The 16,128-nt window shown below is 44.8% G+C and overlaps 1 protein-coding gene and 1 long non-coding RNA gene across 8 annotated transcripts in view; one reads left to right on the forward strand and one right to left on the reverse strand.

Annotated features, from left to right (window-relative positions):
• The first annotated feature begins 2 nt into the window (after positions 1 to 2).
• On the forward strand, positions 3 to 4,376 carry LOC308480637. 7 transcript variants are annotated; one of them, XR_013988157.1, is made up of 4 exons: positions 3 to 438; positions 2,907 to 3,032; positions 3,719 to 3,799; positions 3,934 to 4,376. It is a non-coding gene; the product is annotated as an uncharacterized lncRNA (long non-coding RNA). The 7 variants fall into 7 exon arrangements; XR_013988159.1 differs by lacking the exon at positions 3 to 438 and adding an exon at positions 445 to 849; XR_013988158.1 differs by lacking the exon at positions 2,907 to 3,032 and having other exon boundaries at positions 87 to 438.
• The window catches only part of DDR2 (discoidin domain receptor tyrosine kinase 2), a 63,076-nt gene continuing 50,793 nt past the window's right edge, over positions 3,846 to 16,128 (reverse strand). The window contains exons 15-18 of the mRNA XM_081012126.1: positions 15,652 to 15,886; positions 14,841 to 14,990; positions 7,583 to 12,106; positions 3,846 to 7,312 (exon numbers count right to left, since the gene is read on the reverse strand). Of these exons, the coding sequence (XP_080868252.1) occupies positions 11,972 to 12,106; positions 14,841 to 14,990; positions 15,652 to 15,886 (520 nt within the window). The 3' untranslated portion in view covers positions 3,846 to 7,312; positions 7,583 to 11,971. The remainder of the gene's footprint in view (positions 7,313 to 7,582; positions 12,107 to 14,840; positions 14,991 to 15,651; positions 15,887 to 16,128) is intronic.

The following is a 16,128-nucleotide window of genomic DNA, read 5'->3' on the forward strand; positions in this document are numbered from 1 at the left end:
GCCCGATGGCGGGGCAGGCGGCCAAGGGAGGCCGGGCCGGGCCTGGGAGAGGGCGCCAGGCCTGTCCATCACCGCCCCTCGGGCTCCTCATTGGTTGGCTGGGCCGTGAGGAAGTCGGGGGCTCGAGGCGGCTCAGGAAGAAGAGTCAGTGCCAAAGAGGCGGGAAGGAGGGAACTGGGGCTCCTGTGGCGCCTGAGGCGTCTTTATCCCCGCCGGGAGCCCAGGAGAGCGCGAGGGGCCGCGCGGAGCGAGAGGCTCGGGCTCCTTCCCTGCCGGGTCCTGGGACGGAGAGAAGGGCCTCCCCGGGAAACGCGACTCCCGTATTTCAAAAAGTGAAATTCGAACTTTTCTTCGTTTTGCTGAGGCATTTGGCTAGTTAAGCAAACTATGGCCTTTTAAGCTGTGCGTGACAGGGGATTGTTTTTGTCTGTTACCACGGTATGTATTTTTGTGTTTTTATATTGTAAACTGCCCTGTGATCCTCAAATGAAGGATGGTGTATAAAAATACATAAATAATAATAAATAAAACTCATGCGTGCTTCTCTGGCTGAGATGAAGCTAGTAGCCACAAGAAGCAGGCCTTCTCGGTCATAAGCAGTGTATAGGCCAACTTCAAGCCTTTGGGGAACAAGTCTTTGGCTTTTTGCTGTTTTCTATATGTATTTTAAAAAGAATGTTTGAAATACTAGTGTTCTTTTAATGGCACATATCTTTGTTTTGACAACTTACAGTTTTTACTGTATGTTTAAGCATGTTTACTCAGAAGTCCAATTGATCTTATTGAGATCTACTCCTTAGTAAGCATGTTTAGGATTACAGCCTTAGGTCCATACATTTGGTTGGAAAGGTAAGATACAAATAGATTTAATAATGAATGAATGAATAAATAAATAGGAAAGGTTTTCAGTGATGTTTTTAATAGGGTTACTTATTTAATTATTTTTGTTTATTGTGTGCTGTGAGCCCTGCACTGTGAGAAAGGTGGGATATAAACAAACAAACAAATAAATAACAGTACACACTGAAGGTAATTTCCCCACTTTCTCTATAGTTTTACTTTACAACATTCTGCTCCATTCCACCTGGAACTACAGTAGGCTGTATTTGCAAACTGACTATAACCACTTATTTAAGAATATTTTAAAACATTGTTGGATAATCTCAGTTAATCTACACTTGTTGCGCACTTTATGCACATTCAGCATAAAGGCCAGGGGTAGTTAACCTCTTTATACCTACCGCCCACTAAGGCATCTTTCTTGATGGTAAAATTTCCTTGCCGCCCCCCAGTGCTTGATGGAAGGAGGATTCAGCCCCCCTCCCGCCCACCCAGAATCCTGAAACGCCCACTAGTGGCCGGTAGGGACCAGGTGGACAACCCCTGAGATAGGTGGTTTCACGGAGATGAAAGTGAAGGAGTAAACCACCACAGCATGTTTGGTTAAGTTGTATTCGCCCTCAAGCTGGATGCTCTGAACACATCATTACCGCAAAAGCTGCAATGCACTTTAATAGAAATGATAAGTAGAAAAGTCCTATGAATAACTGTCTTCTCTCCCCTTCCAAACTCCTTTATCTCCCCCAATTAAATTTTCAAACACCATCTTCCTCCCCTTAAACAAAAAATTAGCAACTGAATGGATTGGTTGCTGGTGGCGGGCAGGGAGCTGTGTCTCTTCTTCAACAGCTCAACAAGCGTAAGGTCTTGGGAGTCAGCCTGGCTCCTGCTGTGGGATGGTCCCGTGTAGTGATCAGGTGGGATTGCTATGAGGAATTACCGTATTTTTCGCCCTATAGGATGCACTTTTCCTCCTCCAAAAATGAAGGGGAAATGTGTGTGCGTCCTATGGGGCGAATGCAGGCTTTCGATGAAGCCTGAAGAGCGAGATGGGTTGGTGTGCACCGACCCCTCTCGCTCTCCAGGCTTCAGGAAGCTATCCGCAAGCCTTGGGAGCCCGGCGGGACTTCCCGCCGGGCTCCCAAGGCTTGTGGACAGCAACCTGCAGCCCGAAACCCAGGCAGCGCTCTGCAGTGCACCCCGGGCTTTGGGCAGATGTCCGCAAGCCTTGGGAGCCCGGCGGGAGTTCCCGCGGGCTCCCTAGGCTTGCAGATAGCAGCCTGTTCTGGGGGCGGGGGAAGCTCGGGCTTCCCCCGCCCCAGCCTTGCGCCTGGGGAGGAAATAAAAAGTTTTTTCTTTATTCCCCCCCCCCAAAAAAAAAACTCGGTGCGCCCTATGGGACGAAAAATACGGTATAACAAATATAGAGTAAGCCATCTGTGTCAGCAATGAAAGCATTGCATTGACTGGGTTTGAACTATTTTGATACGATTCTTGATCAATCCACACCTCTGCATCCTTGTTCCATTTCTTTCTTGACAAGTCACATACTGCAGGCAGGCATCCTGAGTCATCAAAGAAAGTAGGCAGCTTCTTTTGATGTAGCTTTTCTGTTAATCTTAGGATGTTAATCTTAGGGCCAGGAAACAGATCTCACCTGAAGGTGATAATGATCGCTGTCTTCCTGGCCATCCTTCTTATTATATATATTGCTTGTTTATCACCTCCCGGGGTTGCCAAATGCACTCCTTTGTAGTTCTGTTTTATTTACCCCATGCTTAATTAGTTTTGGTAGATTAACTTTTCCCCACGTGGGGTTTGTTGAAATGCTCAGAAGAAATCTGATTGGTTCTTAGAACACTCTGTAAAAAAGTGTTTTGTGAATAAAACGACCTGAGCCAGGGGGTGGAGAGAGAGATTACGGTAGTATATGCACCCTTCCCAGAGTCTTGCTGGTTCAAGCGTCTGTGTGTATTCTTATTAATCAGAGTTCAATCCTTCCTTTACTTTGAGAACGCCTCAGTCCCGGCCAAGTGACATGTGGCCCTCTCTCACTTGCTTGTTAGTGATGGTGGCTGAGGAATCGAGTGGAATTCTGGGGCTGCTCTGTGCTTATGTGCTGGCCAACTGCCCAGCAGGGATGGAGGCGCAGCCGCCTGCACCCAGAAGGGGCAGCCCAGCCATGAGGCAAGGTGAGGAGACCACCTTGGGCAGCTGGATCCACAGGGGTAGCGGGTCCGAATGCAGATCTTTATTACCCCCTTGTTCCTGACATAGATGTGCACTCACCACTTCTTTCCTGCCAGGGAGGAGGGCACCATTTTGTGCCAAGTGGTCTTGGGCTGGCCCTGGAAACAAGAATTGCTCTGGTCCCATTTGAGACACTGGCTAGCATCACTTCATGAATGATGCTCTGACATGTATATGTTAGGGGCAGTGCCTGCCACTTCATTCGCTGAACAGATTCAAAACTCGGCTCAACATAGCTGCCATCCAGCTGAGCCACATTAGTTGCAATGGCAACAAGGCAGCATTGGCGCCGGGCCCTCCTGCAATTCTGACATTTGCTCTACTAGGCTGTGGAGAAGTAGTGGTTTTTTGGGATGAGGTGCTTTTCCAGAGGTCATGGTGTCCATACAGTGTCATGACTGCTCCTTGCTCTGGCTCAGTTGTAGGGTGGCTATGTGTCTTACTTGATGAAGGACAGTTCTCCATGTGAAGGGAAGTGTTGTCAAAGAAGAGAGAGCAGGGTTCTCAAGGTTGCCCATTCAGTGGTTATTACCAGGACAGCTGACTGGCACATATGTCATGGTCACACTCTTCTGGTGAGATGTACTGAATTTGTATTTAAATTGCAGTAATCAGGGCTTTTTTTCAGCCAGAACTCACTGGAACTCAGTCCCGGCACCTCTCAGGTGGGCACCATTGCCATTATAAGAAAATAAAGGAGGCTTTAATGGTGAGTTCCAGCACCTCTTTTTCTAGAAAAATAGCACTGGCAGTAATTATTTCTAAATTTGCTTTTATTCATAGAAATTAGCATCTGTAAATCTGCTCTCCCTTTTTGACATTGCATTTCCTCTTTTTTGGCAGTGGCTGGTAGAACAGTGTCTTTGGCAAGCATTAGGCAGTGGATTGCAGACCACAACTACTGCCCCTACATTCCTTGAATGTCTCCATACATTGTGTTGGTGAGGCAGAAGTCGTTCTTCATTCCAGTCTTCATTCCAGCTGCTCAAATAACCTCCTTTATTAGCATGAACTTTGCTGTTAGACTGTACTTCTCACCATTAATGTAGTGTCGCCCCCTCCCCCCCCCCCCCATTATTACTGTGCTGGGGAGAAGCTAAACTGAGATCTGCAAGGCCATTAAACCATGAAGACTGATCAATGAACTCAGGACTGACCACCCTCCACTTTCACTTCAGAAGCACAAGGAATTGTTTTGTTTTAAAGAATCTTATTTACAAATGGATCATTTTACAGGAATACAGTTCAATGTGGCCTTACAGAGAATAAATAAAGAAAAAACTATACATTGGTCTTTAAGTCTCCATTTCAAAATACAGGGCTGTTTTTGAATGAGTACTATAGTCATAAACTAATATTAAGCAGCCTGACATTAATATTTACTAGAGATGAAGGGAACACAGCTACCAGTGTTCACTATAAAGCAGAGGGGCCAATTACTTGCAGTGATAGCTCAGAACATCTCAGAAAAATGTGCTCTGCATTGAGAGGAATGGAGTACAACCAAAAGACAAATACTGTACTATCGTTACAAGCAAGAAGCCTAACATACAACATATTATAAACAGACCAGGTTCCAAAGAACTGTACAACTAGTTTTGCACCCCGATCACCTTTGAATCTGAGGGAACTTTCATAAGCATAATACCACTCAGGCATACCCATTGTAACACTCTGGATCACCATTTTTGAGATTTACAAAATGACCAAAATCAATGTGTGTATGCACAACCAGACATGGAAGTGCACTCTGAAGACCAGTTTTCTATTTGATACAATTGCTGTAAATGTGTGAAGACAGAGTTTAGTTTTTTAATACAGTGTGGCTATGCTTGCTATTGACATTATTTTTGGAGGAAAATGCTAAAAAGGATTAATATAATGTTTACTTTTAGTCTTACGCTAAGAAGCCAAGGAACATTTTCCCAAAGCCTTTTCCCATACAATTGTGGGAAAAGCTTCACAGTGGCTGCACTCAAATTTTGTGTTATGACATGCCCTCCATGATAGTCATTTTGTCACTGGCAATGCAGTATATGGTGGGAGGTTTATAAAATTATACACTGTGTGAAGAAGGAGACAAAGAGAAGTTTTTCTTGCTAATAATAGCAGAACTTGCGCTTATCCAATGAAACTGGTTGGCAGGAGTTCCAGGATATTTCTTCTTTATATGGTACATAGTTAATGAACAAGGGACGCAGGTGGCGCTGTGGTCTAAACCACAGAGCCTAGGACTTGCCAATCAGAAGGTTGGCGGTTCGAATCCCTGCAACAGGGTGAGCTCCCATTGTTCAGTCCCAGCTCCTGCCCAGCTGGCAGTTCGAAAGCACATCAAAGTGCAAGTAGATAAATAGGTATCGCTCCAGCGGGAAGGTAAACGGAGTTTCCATGCGCTGCTCTGGTTCACCAGAAGCGGCTTATTCATGCTGGCCACATGACCCGGAAGCTGTCTGCGGACAAACACCAGCTCTCTCGGCCTATAGAGCGAGATGAGAGCGCAACCCCAGAGTCGTCCGCAATTGGACCTAACGGTCAGGGGTACCTTTACCTTTTAGTTAACAAACAATAATAGTTAATTAGCTGTCAGATGCTGTAGTGATGGCTGCTGGCTTTAGAAGGGTATTACACAAATTCATGCAGGGAAAATCTGTGAGTGGTTATTAGCTATGACAGCAATAGGTGACCTCTATATTCAGCAGTGGTCATGACACTTAATAGCATTTGCTGGTACTCAAGAGAAAGGGCACACTTGCCTCTGTGCCTGGGGGGGGCGGGTCGGTGCTTCAGGCTCACCGCACCTACTGAGCAGACCCTAACAACAACAAATTTTGGATCTGACAGTAAGGCAGCCCCTTTATCAACCCCTTTTCAGTGGCCACAGAAAGCTGAGCATCTGTTGGGGGAAAGTTGTGTGTCAGAAAACTAGGAGGGGGTTAATGGAACGGAGTATCCTGAACAAAGACGTAGGTGGTTGAGCTGGCCCACACTCCAAACAGGAGCCCTCCACCCTGAAACATCTGTTGTTCCTTGCTAGGTCCACTTCCACTTGTAGGTGACGACTTGCAATGTGATGGATGCAATACACAACCTGCTCTAAAATAAACTGTTTCTTTTTATTTTCCCAAACTTTTTAGATCGTACTTACGGGACTGCCTCTCCTGGTATGTCCCACAGAGCACCCTAAGGTCCATGAATAATAATAGCTTAAAGGTCCCGGGCCCTAAGGAAGCCAGACTATTCTCCACCAGGGCCAGGGCTTTTTCAGTGACCTCTCCGACCTGGTGGAATGCTCTGTCCCACGAGACTAGGGCCCTGCAGGACTTGATCTCCTTCCACAGGGCCTGTAAGACAGAGCTATTCCGCCTGGCCTTCAATTTGAATTAGCCTGATCCTCTTTTCCCTTTTCCCTGTCCTCTTCTATGAAGAAACCCTTTCTGGGACCCCACATTTAAATTCTTCCCTGGTCTCCTTGCTGGCCTTGTAGGACCAACTTGGCCAGTTAGCCCTGGTGATCATTTGATGTCTACTGACTGGGTTTTGTTCTCACCCCCCCCCCCAAAATGACCCCTGAATTTTTGAATTTTATTGATATTGATGCTGCATTTTATGCTGCTTTATGCTGTTTTTAAGTTGCATTCTAATCAGTGTTTTATATTTGCTGTTAGCCGCCCTGAGCCCGGTTTTTAAACCAGGCTTCTACCAAGGTGCTTTATGAAGAGTTGACCAACGTGTGCCTATATACAATAGCATTATTTATAAAAAGAAATTGTTGTTGTTAAGACAGCATCTTCACTTGTGACATACTGCAGTTCTGTGTTATTTGATGTCTCGGTAATTCATTTGTTATGTAGTGCAAATATGACCTATATTGTGAATAATTTCATAAAATGTCTGCTTAAATACATACACCTGAGCCTTTTATAGGAGAGAAAGGCAGGGAGGGAGAGACTGGAAGGCGGGGAGGGGGGGATTACAGAACCTTCCCAACCTGGTGATCTGGAGACTGGATGGAATTTTTAGTTCCCATAAGCAATCAGGTAGCAAGCTATTTACAAACATGAGTTATTTCACCTCTATCTAAACCACCAATGGTGGGAAGCTGTAGCATATAATGTGGTGTTACTATGGTAAAAAAAATTAAAAATCAAAGTAGATTCTTCTCTTTACGTGAAAGGTGGGGTTTCTGGTGTTTGTTTTTCTTTGTTATATCTGCGATTTCATACTTCAGAAATCTACCGTATTTTTCGCTCTATAAGACGCACCAGACCACAAGACGCACCTAGTTTTTTGAGGAGGAAAACAAGAAAAAAAATATTCTGAATCTCAGAAGCCAGAACAGCAAGAGGGATCGCTGCGCAGCGAAAGCAGCAATCCCTCTTGCTGTTCTGGCTTCTGGGATAGCTGCGCAGCCTGCATTCGCTCCATAAGACGCACACACATTTCCCCTTACTTTTTAGGAGGGAAAAAGTGAGTCTTATAGAGCAAAAAATACGGTAGTTACAAGACTCCCTTGGCGACAAAATAAAACAAGCATGTGCTTAATTGCACGTACCAATGCTACCAACAAAAGTGCAATAATCCTCAAAAATCCTTAAAAGGTGAGGAGCACATTGGAAGGCAATGAGCTATGGACGCACATCTTACCTCCCCACATTTCATGGTCCAAAATTCCCTCGCCCCTAGTTTAGTTTTGTGGTATGAGTAAATGAGCAGTCACTAAGATGCAAATTAGCTGAATGCTACTGAATCAGAAGCAGCAAAGCCCATAGAAGGAAGCCAGGCTGATTGTGCAGACATCTAAGTGAGATATTTAGATCTTAGTAAGTACTGTAATTGTAAAATGGCAATTGCAAGAATGTATCCTCTAGCAGGGAAAATAGCGTGGTGCCTTTCAGGATGCTGGACAGAGGGGTATGTGGAGAGTTTGACACTACAGGAAGAAGACTCCTCAGTTATCCTGATTATTTCACTCTGCCCAGGTCTGCCTCAGCTCACTTCTGCCAGTCTCTCCCCGCAGACTGTGACTTGCGTCAAGTCTGACAAAGTTATATTTAAATGAAGCAACCACTAAAAGTGCCGAAAGGCTTTTGTTGCTGTTATAGATATTATTATTTTTATCTTGATTTTTAGATCTTATTATGATTAATGTGGAAATTGTTCAGATTTGTACATTTTGATGTGTTTAATCATTGTTTATAATTGTTTCAGTTGTGTTCGTAATTATGTAAATATTTTCATGTTGTAAGCTGCCTTGAGCATTGTTTTAACTAAGGAAAGGCAGCATACAAAGAACATGATGCTGACGATGGTGATAATCCGAAAAGAAGAACTGGGATGCTTGAGACTCCCAAGATACAAAGACCGAAAGGAAGCCTGGCAAGAGCTCGTTCCCCCTGTCCTTGGCTAGCGATCAAAGGGAAAGGAAGGAAGACTGACACAGCATGATTTAAGGTTCCTTGCATGATGGATCCCAAGAAAGTGAAGAGCAGTGCCAAATGAGAGAAAGAGCAAAACATACACATTTGGCAAACTATTAGTACATGTTGAAATTAGGCACCAAGCCACCCATGACTGACTGGGAGTGAAAGGATGCAATCCATCTCTCAGCCCAGTCAAAACATACCCCAAACTGGCCTTGCAGTTTCAAGGAACAATCTGTCTCTCTCTTTTCTGTTATCTGCACTGTCCAAGAAGCCTACCTCACACCTTGAGAACTATGCTTTTAGAGCTGTGGTTTCCAGATCCATAGAGACAATTTTGACTTTGTTCAGAACCCACGTGTTGGTGCCAAGTCCTGCTGCAGAAGGAAGTCATCTATTCATCCCTTATTATGCTTCATCTGCTTGTTGATGGCTCCCACCCCACCCGTGTGAATTGCCACATTGGAGGCCATAGGACTGTGGTCGCAACTCCATGCTCCACACCCAGAAGAGCAAGAAGTCAAAGATTTTCAGATCTGAAATCACAAAGTCTCACAGGTTCACCTCACTAAGCCTTGCAAGAAGAAAGAAGCAGCATGCTTGCCGTTCACAAAAGGCTAGCCCAGCACATTTAGGTGCTTGAATCAGGATGCCCCCCCCTCCTGTCGAAGAATATGGGACATAATCGACGGGAACATCCCATAAGGCACTGGAGGTCTTGAAGCACGTTGCTTTTTGTGCCACTTTGCTGAAAAGACCTGCAATCGGCCTGTGGCTGAGGTGACACAAACAGCCAATAGATTACTGCCTGATCCTATAAAACTTACTCATTTTGCCTGGCACTTTAGTCTGAGAAACTTGTGCAGGCCAAGGGCCAAAGCAGACATGATGGAAATAGTCGCATTTGTTCACCCATCTGCCCCTTTCATGTATAAAGTGTGGGGTGTGTGAGGATGGTTTTTTCTACAACAAAAGGTAGATGCATCTGAGAGAAGCTGGCTCTCTCCTTCACTCCTCAGGTTCACCTCCCTTTACTCTGCTGCTTCAGACACTTTTCTCCCGGCTTTGGTCCGATGCCAAAAGTGAACTTGGCTGGGGAGATGAAACGCGGGAAGATAATACAGGGGAGGAAAGACCAAGAATCCAGCTCTTTCAGCAGACCTCCCCCAACCTCCCACTTTATATGGGAAGGAGGCAGAGGTATGTAAGTACAGATGCAGCTGCCTGCTTCATGCCTAGTTTGGTTCTCAGCTGCTTTCAGACTAGCTCCCTGGTTGGTACCCAACTGCCTCCAGTTTGCTAGCCCTTCACCATTCACCTCACTGAAATGAGTAGGAGCCTTACAAGAGCTCCTATCCCCTCATGGTAGGCCACCTCAAGAGGTTTCATACTATCTCTGGTTTTCAGCAAGCAAGCCACCTGCCACCCCTCTGCTGCCTCACTATCAGCCTGTGACCCGCTCAAAATGGGACTTGTCTGCAGAGACCCTTGTATGGAGACAGCCTTCTTTATTTCAGAGCTCTCCTGTTCCCTAGATTCCAGATACAGCCCAATTCCAAAAGGCAGATTTTGCAGCTTTGGGCTGCCCTGACTGTTGAAGGCTAAATCTAGCCGCTTACTCTGCTGTAGCTGAACATCCCAACTCTACGCATCTTCCATTGTTATTATGGGCCAGCCTACAAATTCTGAAGGTACAAAATGCAAAGATTTTGACAGGGAACTTTGGTGACAAGGTTTACTCAGTTTAGTTAACAATTCCTAAAATTTTATACCTTTTTCTTTGGTAGCTACCATGTCCTACTACTAAGCAATTCCAGGAATCTATTCTGCAGAAGGCAGCTATTTCATAGAAGCAAAATGATAGGCCTTTCCCGTTCTCAAAACAGCTTGGAGCATGAGCTTTTGAGGCTCTGGAAAAAAAAGATGAAAGAATGGGATGCTACAGAGAGGTGAAGCCTGGGCAATAAGTGAAGTATCCTCATAAGTAGAAACTGGGAGCATCAGACCAAAGCCAGCCAGAGGCTTCTGGGAAACCCAGAAACAGGAACCTCACTGTTTGGCCCCAGTAACCGGAATTAGGAGATAAGCTGTCCCTGAAGCTGTCATGGCTAATGGCTACTTGTGGACTGCACCCTTGATGAATTTATCTAATCCCCTTTCGAAGTCATCTAAGCAAGTGGCCATCACCAAAGCATGTGGCACTGAATTCCATATGATAATTATCCATAGTAGGAAATAATGCTCTCTTTTGACTCTCTTGAACTGATGTGCCATAGATTTCATTGCATACTTGTGAATCCTAGCCTTATGAGGGATAGTGAGAAAAAATTATCGTTCTCCACACTGTGAATAATTTTCTAAGCCTTTATCATGCCCTCCATTACTTGCCATTTTCTAATCTAAAGTGCCTCAAATGGCCACTTTGGCCAGTTCATTTTAGTTGCCCTCTGCTGCACTTTTTCCAGCTCTATGTTAACCCTTTTGAGATGGGAGAAACCAGGACTGTACACAGTATTAAAAATCTTCATGCGCTCTAAAATAGATAAATCGAGAGATTCTCAGAAGCTCTAGATCTGGAGTGTATGTATAGGAGGAGACATTTCTATATTTCATATAGCATACAAAAAAACCTAAATTGAGGCAGTCTGTACTCCACACTAAAAAAGAAGATTTAACCAGCACAAAGTGATCCAAATTCTGATTATTGTGTAAAATGTGCAAGCTGGGCAAATCTGCACAATTTTTCATAACTGGTTAATTTTTGGGGGGGGTGTGCATTAGGACTGTCTCACAAACCACCGGAAACCTACCTCAGCGATTTTTCTGGCTTCTGAGATTTCAGCAAGCATTGTTCGTACACTTTCAAGTGTATAGACACGGTAATAAAGACCATAAAACTTATTCCTATTTAAAATGAAAGCTGAGTTAAAGAAGCCAAATTCTACATCCGGTATCATATTCTACTCTTTTCAGGCAGAACTGCATCACACACACACACACACACACACACACACACACACACACACAGAGCCCCGGGCATAAAGTGCTGGCGCTCTTCCTAGCTGTGCGTGTGTTTGCCTATTCCCACCTCAAGTCTGTGTAGTCAGACTACATCTCAAGTTCCTCCTTCAGAGGAAAATAAGAGTCGTGTTTTCCTCTTCCCATCGCAGACTAAACCCATTCATAAACCGGAACCTATGACGTTACAAGATAAATAGCATCCCTTCCCCCAGTCTTTGCCAATCCAAAGTATAGCACCTTGAATGAGGTTGTGTGGTAGACCTGGTCAGATCCCATCTTTTTCCTTTCCTTTCCTTTGGTGGCTGATAACGAAAGTCCCAACTCTGCTACTGAAAGAAATTGTGAGTCCAGGTGAAGTGGCTTCAGTTCTATGTGTAAGTTTTTGAGGGCAGATGGGCTGGGACGGTCCAGAGTATTTAGGGCATGAAGGAAAGGCATCACTACAAAGTGGTTGCTTCTTGGAGAAGGCAATGGATTTCCTGGAAGGAGGGTCGGTTTTTGGTGTCTCGTCTCCAGCAGCTGAGCATTAGCTTATATACAGGATCAGGACAGCAGGCAGGCTGCGGAAGGTAGGTCTTTAAATAGGAAAAAGAGAGAGAGAGGACAGATACTGAATAAAGGCAGATAAAACCCCTCTCAAAAAGACACTAGAAGCCGTAGATGGGGATTTAATTTGTGGCATGTAACAGCAGAGCTGGAATGTAGCTGAAAGTAATCTACTTCATTTACTAATGATTACTTATTAATCAGATCTGTAGCCCCATTTCCTCCAAAGAATCCAGGATGGCTTACAAGTTGAGGCTGAGAGAAGGATTAATCAGAGGCTGACATAATTTTATGGCTCTGGGGGAATTTGAACTCGGGGCCAATCACTCTACCCAGTAGACCACACGAGAACTCTCGTTTTCCTTGTTCTAAGAAGAAGATTGCATGATCTGCAAGGCAAGGAAGGTCCTGCTAGTGGGGCAATCCAGATTACTCAAGGCTTGGAGTGCTTCCAGACAGGGGTGAAAAATTGTCAACATGCCGTAGTGCAAATGGGAAATCAGACCATCCCACCACCCTGCCCGCTTGCCCTCCCCACCACAGCTTGCCTTGCCACCACCACCCCAATCACTGCTGGCCTGAGCGTCCGCCCCCCTGCTGCAGAGGTCCAATATTACTCTATTTGCAATCCTTGTTTGGCTGATTTCATTTAATCTAATTTTATGAGATTGTTAATTTGGGGTTTTCATCAGCTGTATGCCATGATCATCATAATTATAACAAATAAAGGCTTGACATATCTCACTTTGCATGTCATGAGTCTATCTCATATATTAGTTTCACCTTTTAAATTGAATTACTGAAATAAATGAACTTTTCCACAATATTCTAATTTTCTGAGTTTCACCTGTAATTTTGGGCACTGCACTATGCAAAGAGTTGCTGAGAATTGTAACTCTGTGTGGGTTAAACTACAGTGCCCAGAATTTTTTGAGGGGAGAAATGTGCTTCAGATGTGCATGGCTCCAATAGACAGAGAGAATAGGAGTTGAAGTCAAACATCATTTGGAAGATCACAGCTTTCCTGATTTATACTGTAAGGTAAAGGGACCCCTGACCATTAGGTCCAGTCATGGCCGACTCTGGGGTTGCAGCACTCATCTCACTTTATTGACCGAGGGAGCCGGCGTACAGTTTCCGGGTCATGTGGCCAGCATGACTAAGCCGCTTCTGGCGAACCAGAGCAGCGCACGGAAACGTCGTTTACCTTCCCGCCAGAGTGGTACCTATTTATCAACTTGCACCGATGTGCTTTCGAACTGCTAGGTTGGCAGGAGCAGGGACCAAGCAACGGGAGCTCACCCCGTCGCGGGGATTCAAACCACCGACCTTCTGATTGGCAAGTCCTAGGCTCTGTGGTTTAACCCACAGCGCCACCCGCGTCCCTGATTTATACTGTACTTGGGCTCAAAAAGTATGTTTCCTCTTCATTGTGTTCATCCTCATCATAACTAGGTAAGGAAGAGCATCTTTCCCCTTCTCATTTACATATGAAGAATGGAAGCCACGTTCTTCATTCTAGCAGAAGTGTCACACTGATTTTCTTCCCATCCCACCCATTTTTCTGACTCTCCATTTTTTAAAGCTCCAGTAATAATATTCTGCTTCCTTGCACCCATTCACTCAATCCCACATTCACCCATATTTCTATTCAACAATACAGGTTTGTAAATCTTTCCAGAATCTAATCATGGCTTATTTATTATCCTGTTTCAAACTCTCCCACTCCCCCCCCCCCCAGAACACAGCACCATAGCTGCCTTGAGTCCCTGTCAAGGAAAAAAGCACACAACACTGTATTTATGGGATGCCAGCTGGATGAGTGCAAGTGCAAGAGTTAACAATCTATAATTATTTTAAAACAGCTCACAATTCTGGTAGGAAAGGAAGCCATGGGAATTACCTTCCATTTTCTGTATTAAGATTATATTATTTCTTTGTAATTTTGTGCTTGTAAATATTTTTGACACTCAAATTTATTGATACATTTTGTAAACATTTTTTGCGAGGGGGATGTTTGGTACTTTGATAAGCTGGTGTTTGTGGTGAGGTGCTTCGGATAATATTCACTGTGGGAAAGCAGCTTATAAACCAACTAAAGTATTGTTGTGCATTTGGGGGTTCAGCCTGCACGATGCCTGAGTCCCTTGTAATTACTGGGGTGTGTGTGTGTGTGAGCTGGGCTGGAAGCAGGGTCATGGAAAAAGCCACGCTTGACTTCTGTGGGAATCCAAAGATGTGACCTTCTGGGGTGTTGATGCTGTAAACTTCTTCATCTTAGGCTCATGTTGCATATATGTGTAAATAAACTATATACAGTGGTACCTCGGGTTATATATGCTTCAGGTTAAATACGCTTCAGGTTACACACTCTGCTAACCCAGAAATAGTGCTTCAGGTTAAGAACTTTGCTTCAGGATAAGAACAGAAATCGGGCTCCGGCGGTGCGGTGGCAGCAGGAGGCCCCATTAGCTATAAAGTGGTGCTTCACGTTAAGAACAGTTTCAGGTTAAGAATGGACCTCCGGAACAAATTAAGTACTTAACCCGAGGTACCGCTGTATCATAAAGATGTTCATAGCATCCACTGTCCCTAATTTCAAGGAAACAGAACCCTGGGTAAGTCCCTGGGATCTTGCATGCAACACTCTTTAAAGTGCAGTGGTCCTGTCCTCTTTTTCACCTAAAGCACATGCAAGTGTCCCATAATGGAGCAGATGACCTGGTACATTTCATTTTTTCCTATTTCCTGTTGTTTCCATACCTGCCGTCCCTGATCCCTAAAGAACTCTCCTGTGTTCTCAATGACTTGTTCATCTGAGAGCTGAGAATATGGCTGCTCGCGGCAAAAGGTGAAAGTCTCCCAGAGTGTCACACCAAACGCCCACACATCACTTGCTGTGGTGAACTTGCCCTGGGTGGATAAATGGGTGGGTAAGAGAGAGGGAGAGAGGGAGAAAGAAAGCACACCATTTAGGAACATGCACTTACAAACATCCAGGGATGTACATCTCCCAAGAGCCCAAAGAGACTTCCAGGAGAAAAATATGTGGCAACAGCAGAAGACACTTTTTCAGGCTATGGGGCAGTCTAGTTTGGTAGTCTAGTTCTCAGTCCCTCATTGGTGGAGAAGCACAGCTGGAATTGCAGGGCATGTTGAAAGAAGCTGTTATTTTCAGGCCTTTGCCAAATTTAGCTCTCCTTTCTGTGGTCACCATCAGGGAGTTTGCTATCAGAAGGAACCCTTGAAAGGTCAATTGCCTGTGTTCAATCAGAGAAATAAAAGCATGATGGGGCAAAGGAATGCTTTAAAAATAGAGTGGCGATTCTAATTTGTATTCCTGCAGGATGCTAACAAAGCCAACCATGGTATCAAACTGGATTCCACAAACTTGATTAAAAGTATAATTTTTAAAAACCTTAAGAATGTGTACCTTCAATATTCACCTAGCCCACGACCCATTCTCCTCCTTTCCTTCCCATATATACAAGTCTTTGGCCTTTCGGTACAGAAAGAATGAATCCAGGCTCCATGCAGTCACCAGCTCTAAGAAGAAGTGCAAGATGAGGCTTACCAAAAGGATGCTCTCCCAGGACATCCAGCGAATGGGGAGCACAGCCCGGCCCTGGATCCGGTAGTAGTCTCCACTGTAGAGGTTCCGGCTCATGCCAAAGTCAGCGATCTTGATTGTGTAATTCTTCCCTACCAGGCAGTTGCGTGTAGCCAGATCGCGGTGGACAAAATTCAGGGAGGACAGATACTTCATGCCAGAAGCAATCTGTGTGGCAATTAATTTCAGGTTGGCATAGCTGAAGGAAATAAGAAGCACCAGAGAAGGAATGGCTTGTGGCCAGACAAGTGTCCAAACTGCAGAAAGCATGCTTCCTTCCTGTCTAGGCAGGGGGACAGCCACCCAGAGGGTCAGACTGCACTGAGGGAGTTTTTAAATTGCAGGCTTGAGAAGGGTTGCATTTCAATCTTTCAAAAAAGCAGCCGGGGGAGGTGATCCAGATGGGACTATGGTGCCATTTTTTAACCTTTTCACCCTTGC

This window comes from Podarcis pityusensis (assembly GCF_964106645.2).
Source record: "Podarcis pityusensis genome assembly, chromosome: 6".
Classification (NCBI taxonomy): domain Eukaryota; kingdom Metazoa; phylum Chordata; class Lepidosauria; order Squamata; family Lacertidae; genus Podarcis; species Podarcis pityusensis.